The sequence below is a fragment of the Saccopteryx bilineata genome, chromosome 1 (assembly GCF_036850765.1).
Source record: "Saccopteryx bilineata isolate mSacBil1 chromosome 1, mSacBil1_pri_phased_curated, whole genome shotgun sequence".
NCBI lineage: Eukaryota > Metazoa > Chordata > Mammalia > Chiroptera > Emballonuridae > Saccopteryx > Saccopteryx bilineata.
In genome coordinates this window covers 236,559,011-236,576,702 of record NC_089490.1, presented here as the reverse complement: position 1 = coordinate 236,576,702, position 17,692 = coordinate 236,559,011, and the positions used below count along the sequence as shown (strand labels likewise).

At 41.4% G+C, this 17,692-nt stretch overlaps 2 protein-coding genes and 1 pseudogene across 4 annotated transcripts in view; 2 read left to right on the top strand and 1 right to left on the bottom strand.

The window, feature by feature from the left end:
• Positions 1 to 17,692, bottom strand: part of CDC73 (cell division cycle 73) — an 80,212-nt gene that overhangs the window by 22,875 nt on the left and 39,645 nt on the right. The window lies entirely within an intron of this gene.
• LOC136321048 (ribonuclease H2 subunit B pseudogene) lies at positions 1,364 to 1,898 on the top strand (annotated as a pseudogene).
• On the top strand, positions 3,615 to 10,169 carry B3GALT2 (beta-1,3-galactosyltransferase 2). Of its 3 annotated transcripts, none has more exons than XM_066238315.1 (3): positions 3,615 to 4,250; positions 8,137 to 8,274; positions 8,680 to 10,169. In XM_066238315.1, the coding sequence occupies exon 3, from the start codon at positions 8,796 to 8,798 to the stop codon at positions 10,044 to 10,046; it is 1,251 nt and encodes a 416-aa protein (XP_066094412.1). In that variant the 5' UTR covers positions 3,615 to 4,250; positions 8,137 to 8,274; positions 8,680 to 8,795; the 3' UTR covers positions 10,047 to 10,169. The 3 variants fall into 3 exon arrangements, with proteins under 3 accessions (XP_066094412.1, XP_066094421.1, XP_066094404.1); XM_066238324.1 differs by having other exon boundaries at positions 8,106 to 8,274; XM_066238307.1 differs by lacking the exon at positions 8,137 to 8,274.

The following is a 17,692-nucleotide window of genomic DNA, read 5'->3' as shown; positions in this document are numbered from 1 at the left end:
AGATGAATAGAGTGAAATATAAATATGCACTAATACTCCTGCAAATGTTTTCTGGGTATGCTGCCCCAGGAGCAGAAAGAGCAGCCCGCCATTTCTCCAGCAGAGCCTCGGAGCAGAGCAGTTAGGAATAGGGCATAAGGACTTCAATAATCTTGTCCTAAATTCCAGCTAGGTTCTTCCTCCTCACTAATTAGCGACTTTTGAATAATAATTTTTTTTTAAGCAAAGAAGGGGGGGACAGACAGGAAGGGAGAGAAATGAGAAGCATCATTTTGTAGTTGCAGCTCCTTAGTTGCTCATTGATTGCTTTCTCATATGTGCCTTGACCAAGGGGCTCCAGCCAAGCCAATGACCCCTTGCTCAAGTCGTCAAGCTTAGGGTTTCATACCTGGGTCCTCAGCGTCCCAGATCGACACTCTACCCACTGTGCCACCGCCTGGACAGGCTGGATAATTATTTTACAACTTTCAGTGTAGTTCTCATCTTCCAATGGGCGTTAAAATAATATGATTATGAGCTAAAAAGCATTTATGAATATATCAGGTCGGTTTAGCATCCATTCTGACTTTGGGTGAACACTCAACATGGGCACTGTCACCAGCTGCACTGTCAGAGCCTAAGTGAGGACTTACTATAACACTGATCTATTAAAGTGAACTTCTACTTTTAAAATATAAGTCATTTTAAGTAGGCACTTATGCATTACTCTGCTACGTAAAATAAACAGGCAAAACGAGAGCGTGTGAATATGTGGTACGGGTGGGCAGAAGGACCGAATGCCAAGAAACCTGCTTCTGTTCTCTCCCTCCCTTAGGACAACCACAGAACTCAAAGCTCCAGGGCTTAGGTTTCCCATTTATATAATGCATTAATGTTCTTCTAACATGTCTAGAAAAGTTGCAGACACTCCTAAGAACAGTCATAGGACTCCTACACAACATTTCATCAGCTACACTAAAAATGTAATGGACAATGATTTAAAATATCAGAGGGCCTGGTGCTAAATTTAAAAAGATCACACAAGCACCAGCAGCGAGACGCCTTTGTCCCTCAGGTCCTCTCCCAAGCCTGCACTCCGCGGGCTGCACAGTGGGGAGCACCCGCAACGTGCTCCTGCTCCCAAGATACTTAAGAGATGCTTCAAAGAAGGTGAAAAGTGGGCGTATGTTGGCAAAACTGGCTAAGCCAAGCTCAGGGGAGGGAGCCCTGCCTTGTCCAGTAGGTGTCATCTAGAGAAACGGTCTGAAACACAGGACAAATGCCGCCCACCTGTGGTTTACAAACCAGATGTTCATCAGGAGGCCTCCCCCACCCTGCCAATCCAGGGCCTCTCTGCTCTGCCCCCACTACCTAGTGAAGTCTGATGGAGAGAAAGCGTCTCAGCCCAGCACGTGAATTGTTTCCAAATTGGATCGTGTTGCTGGAACTTCCTGAACTTGAGGAGGTACTTGGGCACAGGACAGAGGGAAAAGAAACAGACAAAAGGAGACAGCACCAGGACAGCACAGAGAAGACAGGGACTATGGCAGCAGTGACACCGGCAGGCTACATGGCGGTGCTGCGCTGCTCCCCAGCCCCAGACATGCAGTGACTACAGTCGTTAGGTCCAGGGGCTGACATCTGGTTACATCTCTAGAGAATTAAGCGATGACTTATCTAAATATTGAAAGCTTTCAGAACCTTTAGCTTCACTGCCAAACCCTCCCCATCAAAGAAAGTTAAGTCATGAGACGAGCCCCTAGAAACAAAAGAAGATCACAAGATCTGAAGACTGAGAAGAGAACGCACACAACGACCGCAGCTCAGAGGCTTTGGCTAAAGTGGACAAGACTGGAATGAAAAGTATTGATTCCTTTTTTGATTCAAAAAAAATTGTTTTTTACCTTGGAAAGATTTAAAACTCTGAAAATGAAATCTAACAAAAGTATTTGTCTTTTATATGTTCTGTTCCTGCCCCCCTTGTGTCACTGTACTTCCTGACCCGTAATCACCACCCGGGGGGGGGGAGCAGTTTTCAGATTCACTTGAACATTTCTTTCTATTTGAATTTTATGTTCCAGAACATAATGTGGGAAAGTAATTGTGTAACTAAATGGATTGTGGACTTTGAGGTCTTCTCTGACACAGCAAAAGGTAATCAAGTACCTAGAATTAATCTCTAGCATATCAATTTTCCTTGATAAACTGACATGACAATAGAAGAACATTATAAGAACGCAAATCTGTATTTGCAACAGTACACAGTACTGGGGAAGACAGGTGGGTCAAAGGTATACATGACCACAAACACAGAGTTTAAGTTCCAACACTAAATTTCTAGGAGTTAATTTCCCTAAAATCTGATAATTCAAGCTACTAAAAACAAAAACAAAACACACCCTTGGCCCTGGCCGGTTTGCTCAGTGGTAGAGGGTTGGCCTGGCATGCAGGAGTCCCAGGTTCGATTCCCGGCCAGGGCACACAGGAGAAGCGCCCATCTGCTTCTCCACCCTTCCCCCTCTCCTTCCTCTCTGTCTCTCTCTTCCCCTCCCGCAGCTGAGGCTCCACTGGAGCAAAGTTGGCCCGGGCACTGAGGATGGTTCCATGGCCTCTGCCTCAGGCGCTAGAATGGCCCTGGTTGCAACAGAGCAACACCCCAGATGGGCAGAGCATTGCCCCCTGGTGGGCGTGCCGGGTGGATCCCGGTAGGGCGGATCCCAGTGGGGCGCATGCGGGAGTCTGACTGTCTACCCGTTTCCAACTTCAGAAAAAATACCAAAAAAAACACAAAAAACCACCCACATCGCCACCATACTCTGTAGAAAAAAAGAAGGTATCTAAACACACAAAAAAAATATGAATATGTCATGCTCACTTAAAAATCTGCCTGAGAGCAAGTTACTACCCAATCCTGTAACAGGAAAAGAAAATATGATCAGTAACCCTAATTACTCAAGAAGACCCTGTACAAGTGCACGGTATCTACTGTATCATTTTGTTGAAGTCTATCATACATCTAATTTTAAAGAAATGGAAAAACAAATTAAAGAAATAAATGGTCACATTAAAACGTGAGTAAAAATAAAGTTTTGCTGTCTTTAAGAACATTAGAAACCAAAAAAAAGAAGAGGTGAGTTGTATTGCAGCGTGGGTCCATAAAGCAACCCAGAGCAACTGATTTATAAACCCCAGAAAGGGGGGGGTGGGGGAGGGAGTCTAAGTTACAGATGAAACAAAATGGTCCGTGAGTTTTTTTAAACTAGGTATTAGTGAAAGCAAGGCAACTTGAGAAAAAAGCTTCAAAGAAAGCAGTGCAAGGAAGGGGTTAAATCAGATCAAGTTACACAGAAAAGCTGATATTGCTTATGCTCTACAAAGACCATGTAAAAACATGAAAATCAACATCAAACAGTAAAACTGTTTATTTAGAAAGCCTGTGCTTACGCATAATGTTAAAAAAAAACAAAGAAACATGGAAAAAATAAAATGGTAACCACTCGTCCCATAACCTTCCCATTTTCATATTATTCACTCCTCACTGCACTGGTACTGACTACAGATCACAGAGAAGCAAGCTCTCTACGTTTCTCCCTACCTTAGGATTTCAGTCCAAATTAATGCCAACCATCACGTGGGACTCAGCGAGCAGTGACGTGCAATTCTGCTCTGTCAGAGGGAACATCTGTCAAGCCCACATTGAAACTGCCGCTGCCCGTGCAGCAGCTGCGGAGCGTGCATTTCCCGGGGAGACCGCAAGCCCAGGACCCTGCTCAGGCTGCCGCTGCAACGGCCAGGTCCCCGGCTCCGCCCGGTCCCCGACCGCCGGCTCCCCGGCCTCCCCGGCGCGGCCGCCCCCTCCGCCCTGGCTGCGCCCCACTGCGGCCCGCGCCTCCGCCGTCGCCGCCGGGGACATGGACACAGAGCAGGGAAGGCAGCTCTGCATTGCCCGGCCCCGCGCCCGGCCCGTGTGAGCGCCCCCGCGCCGGCCAGAGGCAGCGCGGCTCCCGGCAGCAGCTGCAGGTCTTTTGTGTGCGACCCCAGGACGGGAAGGAAGGAGAAGCCGCCGGAGCCGGCACCCCAATGAAGAAGAAAGGTGCTGGGGAGACAGGCAGACAGATGGACACTTCGGAGGCTGAGAAAAGCAGTCGCAGGAGGCAGACTGCTGGAGGATGTGCGCATGTTCGATAGCATCTTTCTGCTGAAGGGATGGCGAGCCCCGAGTGCGTTCAGCGGGCATAAACCTCTCCGCACAAATGGCCTGACCAAGGAAGGTAGGTCGCTTTCTTGTGTGTGATATCCATGTAAATGTGTGCTACCTAAAGGACAGCGCCCTGGAGGCGCTCATATCTCATAAACAAGTTCATACAGTTCACTGCCTTTCCAACTATGGAAGGGTTTCCGAATATGTGATTTTAAAATGTGTCATTGTTTAGAAGACAAGCTGTCACTGCTTTTTTCTAGGGACTGTGTAGCTTGGAGTAATTACAGGTCATAGGCATACAAGAGAGAAAAGGCAAATAGTAACAAGATGTGCTCCAAGCATTCTCTGAGAAATTAAAACTTAAAAAAAAAAATCTGCAGCCCTCTAAAGAAAACAGCAATCTTCTACCAAATTAGGTCAAACTGAATCCTTATCAGGTAAATTACAGTGCCCCCTTAAAAATTGCTATCAAGAGAGACAATGCAGTGAAATTACATTAAATTGTATCGAAAATGATCTTAACACCAACAGTTTTTTTCAAAGTCCCTTTAAAACAAGATCTTAATATATAGCAGCTTTTAGTAACATCTTCCCTCCAAAATCCATCTCCCCCAATAGAGATAATGACCTAAGTAAGCATCAACAAATTTTAAGTACTTAGAGCAATAAAAGACTGACAGGAAGGCACCTGCACAGGATCACAGCAGGCGAGAGTTTATGCCCCGCAGCAGATTTGCATGTCACAGTGTCCATGAATACAACTTTAAACAAAGAAATGTTTAAATAGTGGCTGAAAATTCCATCTAAAATACTGAACTTTCATTTTAAGCAATAGACTAATTCTAAATGATCACATATATAAGGTTATGCTTCGTGGTCATTTTTAAAGTGAAATTCACAAACATCATAAAACACTTTAATAAAAAAATACCCATAAAAAACATCCATAAATAGCACCACAAGGTCAAAAATGAGATATGAACGTAGCCACCATGCTCCAGGCTCTGCTCTGTGTGGTGAGGAACTACCGCCCCAGCATGTGTGTGCAGGGCACAGAGCTGCCTAATGAACCATCTCAACAGCAGTCACAGGTACAACAGCAGCTCAGGATTCAGGTAGGAACTCAGGGCATTTGTAAAAACTTTTTACAGATCTATTAAAACTCTTAATTTTTGCTAAATCTCACAGCAGAACTCAATAACCTATTACTTCATAATCATAGAAGGCAAACATTTTAAAGACATGTAAGCATGCCATTCTAAAACTAAGATTAAACAAGTTTTATCAGGCCCTATAATTACATCTCAACATCAACTCTTGTTCATACCATAAATTTTTATTCTAGTTAAGAATGATACCTGATGGTATTAAAAAATATAGAATTGTAAAAATCTCAAGTCTCTCTTAGTGCCTTTTTCTCTCAATGTTAAAGTCACCAATTAATATTTTCATAAGCCAGGTATCTCTAAACACAAAGTGTAGAATTTTTTATTCAAGCACCACTTAAATCTAGGGCTGATTCAACAGACTAAAGATATCAACACTTCTAAAAGAAAAATGATAAAAACTGTGTGTGCATGCGCGTGCACACGCGTGCACTAACTGAACATTTCACAGTAACATTCTCTCAATGAACTTTAATCCATAAGACGTCAACACATTAATAACTGGAAAATATTATCATAAAGAACACATAGCAGATAAATCAAAACTATTTCTATGCTGAAAATATAAAAGTGCAAAGCTATTCAGCACAGCCAAACCACTTTAACTTTGCCTCATTCCCACTTTTTAAGAAATAACATACAAGACACAGTAACTCAAGAATAATTTTACCATGTAATAAAAGGTTGTAATTTTACTTTATTTTTAACGGAAAAAATGATAATACTTCAGACACTTTTGGTAAAGAATTTTTAAGGCTAGACACAGGCACTTTTATCAATGGGAGAATCACAAATGGGTAGACATGATTTCAAACCTCATCAGCTTATTATTTACAAATGTAAACACCATGAATTTAAATTAAGATGCACCTCCATCGCCCACTGCTACAAAATCATAAAAAACCTAAACCATGTACTTATGCTGGGTTACAATATACAATTTGCTGTTTTCTGTTACACTGAAATACTTTAGAGATATCACTCAGGTGTACTGTTTTTATAAAAACATCACAATTTATTACTATATTTATTAGCATTCACTTCTTCAGTCCTTTATTCAAACATTCATTCAAACATCTGATCATATATTTATTGTTTCTAAAATAATCAAATTCACACTTTTAAAAGATCTCAAAGATGTGGACTTCAACCAGATTCTAAGCATTATTTTATCAACAGAAAATAAATAGATTTAATCTGACTTTGGAACACTTAAAAATAGATTACCAAATAAATTTTAAGGGCAACTTTTCTTTTAAATTTATAACCATACTCTTAAATATACTGGCTTCTTTATGGGACAGAAGAAGAATCATTACTATGTATCAGATAGTTCATTAGAAAACAAAAGTTTAGGAAGAGTTATCCTGTCTTAGACTGGCCAACTACTTACAGTACAAGGAAGGAAAAAGTGAGTTTCTAAATCGAAACACTCAGCTCTATTATTTTCAGCTTAGCTCACCACAGAACTGTTTTACTGGTGAAAATGAATAGCCTTGGTCTTCATTACAGTAATGTAAGACTAAAATTCATGCAAATAAACTCTAATGAACAGCAAACTAGATTGTTTTTAAAATCCCAAACTTAAAAAAAGTCAGTTTAGAGCTCATAAAATGATTAAATAACTTTTTACATTTGAGAAATACCATAACTTCTAAAAGTACTGCATAAATTCAGATACTAGAAATTATCAAAAGCTGGTGCCTGTACTATATAGTACACTGTAGAATTTGTTCCAATTCCCAGCTACTTGCTCCCCCTAGTGGTCGTTACGAGAAGTACTCTTTCATATATGTCCTAAACTCGAGAAGTATTTTCAAAGTACTTCACATTATAAATGTGGATTTTACTCTATAATTACTCAGTTATATAAAAGCTATAATTATTTTCCCCAAAATAATTAAATTAAATAACAGGGTTAAGCAAATTTGGTGTTAACCATGAATCTCTCACTAAAACAGGCTAAATGAATATACATGTATGTATATAATTTCAAACAAATGGCGCTACATAAAAATTATAACTGACTAGTATTATTCTGCTTAAATGTTTTTCACAAAAACTTGAAAAAACTAAAATCACTTATTAGTCTCCTTCTCAAGAAGCGTTTTCTTTTACTAGAATTCAAGCGACAGCTCCTTCCCCCACTTCCACCCCACACCCTGATCCAGGGAACTGGGAACAAGTTTATAACCACGAGTAAGCCTGTACCTTGCGCTGAAATGCCTCGGTCAGAGATAACACAGCCAGGTTCTCGCGTGTGCTATCAGGGACCTTCCCCAGTGACACCTCATCATCTTTCTAAAAATCTAGGGCTCTATGAATGTCATGCTAGCAGAAGTCATAAAAATGTAACAGTCTCTACATGCAAATTGAGAATGCAGCAGAACCTGAGAATCTTTTAAAATGCATTTTGTTAAATTTAAAATTCTTAAACAGTAGGATATGCCAGTAAATAGTGCCTTTCTATTGTAAGAAATTTGCTAAGACTGTTCTAAGTAGTTCTTTGTTTGATTCTAATATGGAGACTAGCATGGGGACTAACTGGGACATGTGGCAGTGTCTGCCAAGGCCTCAGATATTAAAGATAACTAGTGGCTATAATTTTTAAGGAAATAAATCTTAAGTCTAAGTAAGGATAATGTTCTCCTGAATACTTCATGTTTTGAAGTGCAAGGTTAAAATCAGAAAATGCTCGTTTATTACTGTCTTAAAATCCTGCACTGAAGTTATTGGACCCTGAAAATTAATTTTGACAGGTGCATCTTCTCATTGACTTTCTCAACACAGTAGGGGCCAGTGGAAGCACGCCAAGCAGTGACTGTGACTAACAGAACTCTGCCATAATCAGCCGTGCACCGTCTGTCCCACAACTGATACATGACCATTTTACAAAAAAGGCCACTGACTGTGCACTGACCACCAATGGTATGTCAAATCAATTTTAATTAATGCCAATAAATTTCCCATCTGCTCCCCGGCCTCTTTCCATAGCCTCTCTCAGATATCTAGTAACATTTTTCTTTTCTACATGCATACAACTTTTAAATCTTTAACTTAGGTCCCAAGTGCGTATGGCCAGAGCTACTGAGACAATAAAGGGGAAAGTAACCCACCACCACCCCCCTTTACAAAGTGCTCACAAATGTGTACCTTTAAAAAAGTTAATGCTGCGCTCGGTGATGAAAGGTTGCCAAAGGGAAACAAGTCATAAACTATATTTTCACAGCTTCACAATTCCGATTTGCCCCAATTGTATTAGCATCCGAAGTCTTTCTGAGGCAGTTCTGTAAGACTCAGCATGCTATGAACCTGTGTGCTTTACCCTCACAGAACAACCACAAGCAAGACAGCATGGCCAAGTGAGGAAATGAACACAAGAGACCAGCGTTGATCCAGCAGAAGAAACACTACTGGCCCCCAGCAGCGCCTGGCCTGCTGTTTACAACATGCTCCAGTGGAGGCGGCGGCACTGCTGCTGGGTCAAGCGCTCTCTGTTCCGAACCCACCTCGTTGGTGCACTGGCTCTGCTGTTTCTTTTCGCCATGTTCTTGTTTTTCAGTCATCATGACTGGCTACCAGGCAGAGCTGGATTCAAAGAGAACCCTGTGACCTACACTTTCCGAGGATTCCGGTCCACCAAAAGTGAAACAAACCACAGCTCCCTTCGGAACATTTGGAAAGAAACGGTCCCCCAAACTCTGAGGCCTCAAACTGCCACCAATGCCAACAACACGGACCTGTCACCACAAGGAGTTACAGGGCTGGAGAATACACTTAGTGCCAATGGAAGCATTTACAATGAAAAAGGCACAGGGCATCCAAATGCTTACCATTTCAAATATATTATCAACGAACCTGACAAATGCCAGGAGAAAAGCCCTTTCTTAATCCTCCTAATAGCTGCAGAGCCAGGACAGGTCGAAGCCAGAAGAGCCATTCGGCAGACTTGGGGCAATGAGAGTCTAGTCCCTGGGATCCAAATCACACGGATTTTCTTGTTGGGTGTAAGCATTAAGTTAAATGGCTACCTTCAACGTGCAATACTAGAAGAAAGCGGACAATATCATGATATAATTCAGCAGGACTATTTAGACACTTACTATAATCTGACCATTAAAACACTAATGGGCATGAACTGGGTTGCGACATACTGTCCACATATTCCATATGTTATGAAAACTGACAGTGACATGTTTGTCAACACGGAATATTTAATACATAAATTACTGAAGCCAGACCTGCCTCCCAGACATAACTATTTTACTGGTTACCTAATGAGAGGATATGCACCCAATCGAAACAAAGATAGCAAATGGTACATGCCACCGGACCTCTACCCAAGTGAGCGCTACCCTGTCTTCTGCTCCGGGACTGGCTATGTCTTCTCAGGAGATCTGGCAGAGAAGATATTCAAAGTTTCTTTAAGTATCCGTCGTTTGCACTTGGAGGATGTATATGTAGGGATTTGTCTTGCCAAGCTGAGAATTGATCCTGTGCCCCCTCCCAATGAGTTTGTGTTCAATCACTGGCGGGTTTCTTACTCAAGCTGTAAATACAGCCACCTAATTACCTCTCATCAGTTCCAGCCCAGCGAGCTGATAAAGTACTGGAACCATTTACAACAAAATAAGCACAATGCTTGTGCCAACGCAGCCAAGGAGAAGGCGGGCAGGTATCGCCACCGCAAACTCCACTAGAGGGGACTTCTCCTTCAGATGTGCACTCTGTAAAATACTGCTAAAAGCATGGATAGTTACACTGGTTATTCCTGTAGGACAAGTTTTAGTTAAAACTCATCACATAAAAGAATTTCAAAACTATTTTTTTAATTTCTGAAGAAAGTAATTCTTAAAAAGACATTATATGACAAAAAGGTATCCCAAGAGGATCTATAAAGAAGTTAACTATATAGAGGAGTCTGTGTATTAACATGCAATAACAAGCATGCATACATCAATGGTTCAGGTCTTACGTTAAAAGCCAATTAAGAAGTATTTGCCTGTACTTCCCACATAAATTTTAATTTAGGAACTGGAGACAGTCAGAAGACCCCTCATTTTAGATTCAGTTCCACATCTCAATATATAATTAAATGTAAATAAAACATCCCTGTCCATTTTAAGGAAACTTTGTGATTGTGCAAAGGACAAATTTTCTGACCTGACTACCCCTAGGGTTCTAAAACCTGTATTCCATGCAATAAGATTTAGTTGAGTTACTCCAGAAACACGTTTATGAAGTTCAGATGTCTCACTGATGCAGTTCACATCTAAGTACTTATTTAAAAAAAAAATTGAGATATTCATTTTCTTTCATTAGGACTCACATGTCGGGGGATATTATTTTGACATGACGTGATACAACGTGAAAAAATCAATGTGTCTCAGGCGCAAGTTTTCATAAAAAGAAAAATTAAATGTTTCAAAACAGACAAATCTGTTTTCTCGTTGGTGTAAGTGCTGCACTAGCACTTGAATGAGTCCCCCCACCAGCTCGTTACAGCACTCTGTAAGGAGTCCCACTTGCCTTGGAGCACATCTGTGAACGCACCGTGCCCCTCACTGAAGCAGAGGTGATCATTCACGGTGGCGCAGAGAGCACACTGCTGGAGATAGATAAAGGGTACAGAGCGCGGCGGCGGCTCCCCTTCAATCCATTCTCAAGATGCATGAATGCCAACCGCAACATATGGGGAGTTTATTTCCTGACAGCAGGTGTACACACGCCAACACTTAATCACTTCATGGCACCTACTTCTTTCCGAGTGCCAAGTTTACAAACCTGCAGTTTTTAATTTGGTAGATGACAAATATTCTGCATCACCAGTTAAAAACCTTTTGGGGGGGTATGAGGGGAAACTACAAATGTTTGATGAACACTTGATTCTAGGATGAACAATGTATACAATGCACTTTTATCAAGTTTTTAATAAAAAAAAGGTAAATAAAAACTCTTCACTGAGCGTTCAGTACAAATATTTTCACAGTAATCTTGTTTGGCTCTGTTACAAATTTCAAAATCAGGGAATGGTAAATCTAAAACCCTAAAATAGTGCTTTTACTTCATACTAGTATATAATCTTAATTTAGTCAGGATGTTACTTATGCTAATTCTTATAGCAAATATTTTTATCTTTGATTCTGAAGATATTACATCGAAACAGAACAGTAACATTTAATAAAAGAATCACGGAAACTATACTTATTTATTATTAAATATGTTGAATTCTATTTATGTTCATTTTAACTCCCATTTTCAACTCAATAGTCTAAGTGTTCTATTCTACATGGAGTGATTCTGAAAGCTGAGCTATATAAAACCCCAAGCTCTCGATTAAGTTTAAATCCCACATATCACAAAAACACTAAATTAAATACCAAAACCACTAAAAAAAAGTCACATGTAAAAAGGCAATAATATCAAAGTAGGTAAGTTTGATAAAAGACAAAAGAAATCCTCCTCCAGAGTGTGCGCATGCGTGTGCGAACAGAAACAGCCCAGCACTATCTGCACAGCGTGTTAATGGGCACAGTGAAGCATCTTTAGAAGAAGTACTTTCCTTCTGGAAAACTTCAGGTTTAAAAGGCTGACTTACGAAAAACAAGAACTTAACAGACAACTAAATTCCCCCTATATATCAGAGATCAATTGAAAATCGTATCTATACCCCTAATGATATTATCTTGGAAATGGATAATATGATACTCCAAGTCCTCAAAGAGCACTGAACCAAATAATTAAGTTCTCAGTGCTGCTGAAAATCCTTATTTTAAAATAAATACAGCAGGTCCTTGGGTCATGACACAGCTCCATTCCTATGACAGTGACGTAACCTGAATTTGGGTATAAGTCAAAACACACCCTAGCCTAACACAAACAGAATCCTTGCACCTATAACAGTCGTGTATGTAATGGTGTAGAATGGTGTAGGTAAGCGCACTGGGGATGCCAGCCTCCTCACTCATTCCCGCGTTACTGTGTGTTCTTCTACCACACGCAACCAAACAAGTTCACCCACGTAGTCTAAGTATGATGCTAACGGAGTACGGTGAAACACTCACATTTCAATTTTTTAAAGTTTTTATGTGAATGAGCATCGTAAACTCAAAGTATCATATATCAAGACCTCGGGTACTCTACTATTATCTTGTATTTGACCTTCCATTGTCAAAATCAGCAAAAGCTGATTTCTTTAGAAAAATATGAATTTTTACGTTATATTTTAAAATACTTAAGACATTTCACCAAGTGTTAATAATACCTTACTCATGCCCAGTCTATGTAATTTTTATTATATGTGAAAATATAATTTTAAATGACAATATTGCATCTGGTCAAAGAAAAAAATTACAAAATAATCTTTATGCTTAGTGTTAATAGATACTGTAGAAGACAGAAATACCAAAACTTTCAATATGTATGTTAGTTTATTATAAACAAGATTATAAAATTCTAATTCAAGTAAATAATATAAATTGGTCACCTCTTACTAGACAACATAATCACATATAATCTCAACTGGAATATTACCAGTGTCTATTACCAAAGCCTCTATGGGAACAGCAACAGCAGCAACAGGCACTGCTTCTTGATGGAGCACACGGTGTGCCGGGGTGTGTCAGAGCGCTCGACACGCACAGCCTCACGCAGTCACAAGGAACATGAGGAGACAGGAAAGAAAGCCTTGTGCATCTCACAGACCTCCTCCTAACCACTAGGCAAGTCTGCTACAGGTTTCATGTGACACTGGCTCTAATGTCCAAAGAGCAAACAAAAGTGGCCTGCCCTCTCTTCCTTACCCTCTGCTGTCGGCCCACTGGAGCAGCAGCTGGTCAGGTGCAGAGAAGGGTGAGGAAGGGGAGCTGCCCCTTGGCTACTGTTTCTTCGCCTTTCCAGCTACTGCTGTCTGGGGGCCAGAACCTTAGGGGAGCAGAAGTGTTCCTGCTCCTCTCTTGCTGCTTTGGGCACTGAGACATATCTCTGAACAACAGGGAGGTGGCGCTTACAATTTACAAAAGGCGCTTCTCAGAAGCACCACTGATCATTTTTAACAGACAAAGCAGCACTACACGCCCCACTCCCCTGGGAACTCACTGCTGTCTGATGAGACTGACTGGGGCTTCTCCCAACCAGTTCCTGCTGACCCTCCACAGAATCTGACCATTACATTAACACAGATCTCTAATACACCTTGCCGAATACCGGATTATCACTTAAACATGACTCTCCGAAGACAGGTTACATACATCCAGTACTAAAAAGGGGCATCCTGAGTTTGAGGAGCACACACCTCCAAGCACTGCACACGGCAAACCTCACGACTTGCGAGGCACGACTTGGCAGAGGAGCGAAAGAACACTTGTTCCTGTAGGGCTGTTTCCGCTCCCTTGACCACAGCAGACGTCTGTGCTAAAGAATAATCAGAGCTGAAGCAACTGCCTTGGTCTGGTTATTAATCTAATTACCTCAACTTGCAAATGAATTCTACAGATACTTTAGACCAGTGGTAGTCATCCTGGTCCCTACCACCCAGTAGTGGGCGTTCCAGCTTTCATGGTGGGCGGTAGCAGAGCAACCAAAGTATAAATAAAAAGATAGATTACACTATAGTAAGTTGTTTTATAAAGATTTATTCTGCCAAACTTAGCGAAAATCCGACATAAAGTACTTGGTAATTATTATTATATGCTTTAACTTGTTGTAACTCTGCTTTATAAATTTTATAAAGTCAAGTTACAATACTTCCCTACTTCATAAATCACCATTACTGTGGAACCGGTGGGCAGTCAGAAAATTTTACTACTAACAGAGATACAAAAGTGGCCGGTAGGTATAAAAAGGTTGACTACCCCTGCTTTAGACAGTATCCCAAACACTGAAAAACATGAAAACAGATCAACAGTGTCAATAAAAGTATGTATTAAATGAGTCAAGTTCAATGATTCTTCAACTGGCATACAACTACAGAAAAGAGAAATATATATATTTACTTATAACGCTCAACATATCAACTGACTCGAATAAAAACTTAGAAAATCAGTCAAAAGCAAGATTTAAAAACTTAAAATTGTTTAAGTTTGTACTATGTGTAGATGAAAATCAAAAAATGATTATAAAGGTATGGACTACAGAAAAAAGGTAGCTAAGAAAATATTTTAAATAAAAAACTTACTAGAAAGCAACAATGATTTTGGTTTGTACTGGCACAAGAATTAGGCAGTTATAGAGCCTGACCTGTGGTGGCGCAGTAGATAAAGCGTCAACCTGGAAACGCTGAGGTTGCCGGTTCAAAACCCTGGGCTTGCCTGGTCAAAGCACATATAGGAGTTGATGCTTCCTGCTCCTCCCCCCTTCTCTCTCTCTCTCTCTCTCTCTCTCTCCCCTCTCTATAATGAATAAATAAAATCTTTAAAAAAAAAATTAGGCAGTTATATCAGAGAACAAAAAAATCAGACCTGAAAAGAGACCCTAACATGTATATCAACCGAGTATCATGAACAAACTGCAATTCAATCTACTATTATTCAGTAGAAAAACTGGCTAATGTCTAAGATTTAATGTTTAGGATTCAGGTCAAGTCTTTATACTATTACTTGACTCATACTATTAAAAAATAAATTCCAGCCCTGGCCGGTTGGCTCAGCGGTAGAGCGTCGGCCTAGCGTGCGGAGGACCCGGGTTCGATTTCCGGCCAGGGCACATAGGAGAAGCGCCCATTTGCTTCTCCACCCCTCCGCCGCGCCTTCCTCTCTGTCTCTCTCTTCCCCTCCCGCAGCCAAGGCTCCATTGGAGCAAAGATGGCCCGGGCGCTGGGGATGGCTCTGTGGCCTCTGCCCCAGGCGCTAGAGTGGCTCTGGTCGCAACATGGCGACACCCAGGAGGGTCGCAACATGGCGACGCCCAGGATGGGCAGAGCATCGCCCCCTGGTGGGCAGAGCGTCGCCCCTGGTGGGCGTGCCGGGTGGATCCCGGTCGGGCGCATGCGGGAGTCTGTCTGACTGTCTCTCCCTGTTTCCAGCTTCAGGAAAAAAAAAAAAAAAAAAAAGTTAAAAATAAATAAATAAATAAATAAATTCCAGATTGAGCAAAATAAGTACAATACTGTACTAACAAAACTATTATTTGCCAGGTACTGTGAAGCATTTCAACGAGAAGGTAGGGAGACTATTTCACTCCCTCGCAGTCAGTCATCTAGGACTGGACAAAAATGGGTTTACAAACCACCTACTAGAACTTGATCACAAATAGGGAAGCATCGGTCAAAGTGCTGATGATCAAACTTGCCAAAAAGCCGTGTCTGTTTAAGGTCCTTCATATCACAGCGCACTTCTAAGCAGAGTGTATGATACTTGAGATCAAGACAGTGTTAACTTTCTTCAGTACAAATTTAACACAGATGACAAGCAAAACTGCTAGGCACCACCCCCCAAGCAGACAGTTTCACCATGCTATATTCTAGAACCCCAACATTAGGCTAAGAGAAACTCTTGAGCCCAGCCATTCTCAGAACTTGAGAAACACTGACTGAGAGCCCAGGCACTGAGACACAGGCTGCAGACACAATTAGGAACACAACAATCATCACTGTGTGGTAATAATACTCTTTCCACAGAGAAAGCCATGGATCACATCTTCAAGTAAGGTGAGGGAACAGAACGGGGGCCTGACTCCGCTGGGCTGCTGAGGGCCAGGAAAGCCTTCCCTAAGGAGACATTCAAGCCAACAGCTACGAGGTAACTACGTGCTCGCCCTGCAACATGGGGAGAATTCCAGAAAGGAGGTCAGGAGCACAATGAACCTGTGGTGAGAAAATCACCCCATAAACATGGCCAAAGACAAGAGGGATGCGTAAATCACATGAAGACTGGTAGGACCTATTAAGAACTATGGCTTTTAACCTCAAGAGTAATGGAAAGCCATTAAATATATAGCAATATTTGGAAAACAGAAAACAGCAGAAGCTAGCTCATGCCTAATGGCTTCTGTCTTCCTAGGTGTTTGAAGCAACATGCAGAACAGACCGAAGAGACATTATGAGTGACGTGAGAAGGCCAATTATGAGATACTGCATAACCCAGGGGAAATACACAGTTTGGACCAGAAAGGATGACGGTGATACAGAAATAAGGAATTTCAGAGAATTTAGGGCAAACAGCAGGAATGATGGGCCATATCATGATGTCTAGATATTGCAGGTGAGGGAAGAGGGAATTAAGTGGCAAAAATGATGCCCAGGGTTGTGCCTCGGCACTGAGGGGATGATGGTACCATTTACCTAGAGAGAAAGCACTGTGTAAGAACCTGACTCACCAAGTATAACATCAGAGAGCCCAAAGAGCCACCAAGAAATGTGCAAAAGGACTGACCAGTGGCACTGAGGACCTATGTATTATAAAGTACCAATAACAATACTAAGTTTAACTACTGCTCTATACACATATGAAAGTAGGGAAAGTAACTGGAAATACAATGTCTAGTATGAGCTTATTCATTTGATAAACACTTTTCAAGCACTACCTACGTGTCCCCTGTTCCCAGCACTGAGCATATTGTGGCAGGCAAGATGTGGTTCTTGCCTTCTGAGCTTCATAGTCAAAGAAAATCATCAAAGTAAACAAACAGACATAATTACTAGCAGAAAACATTGGGAGGTCTTCCTAAGAAAGTGACCTTTCACTTGAGACATGAATGAGGAGGAGCCAGTCTCATTAAAGGCAAGAAGGATGATCCAGGCAAACAGAACAGCAAAGACAAAGACTAGGAGGTCGAGGAGAACTTGACACGTTGGCATAAAGAGAAAAAAAGCCAGTGAAACAAAAACTATAGAAAGAGCCTTTCTTAAAACCTTTATTCCAGCCTGACCAGGCAGTGGCACAGTGGACAGAGTGTCAAACTGGGATGCAGAGGACCCAGGTTCGAGACCCCGAAGTCGCCAGCTTGAATGCCAGGCTCATCTGGTTTGAGCAAGGCTCACCTTACCAGTCTGGACCCAAGGTCGCTGGCTCGAGCAAGGGGTCCACTCGGTCTGCTGAAGGCCCACAGTCAAGGTACATCTGAGAAAGCAATCAATGAACTACGGTGTCACAATGAAAAACTAATGATATATGCTTCTCATCTCTCTCTGTTCTTGTCTGTCCCTATCTATCCCTCTATCTGACTCTCTCTCTGTCTCTGTTAAAAAACAAACAAAAAACAAAAAAACCCTTTATTCCAGAGCAGCACCTTGTGGACAGAATTCAGAGGTTCTCTGATCTGGATGTGAAAAAATATTTTACAATCTTATTTTCACCAACCTCCAGCAGAAATTAACACTTTCTTTTTTCCTAAATGTAGGCAACAAACT

What these genes read in the sequence shown, in the direction of transcription:
- B3GALT2 (XM_066238307.1), top strand. Translation starts at nt 8,796, where the DNA reads ATGCTCCAGTGGAGGCGGCGGCACTGCTGCTGGGTCAAGCGCTCTCTG.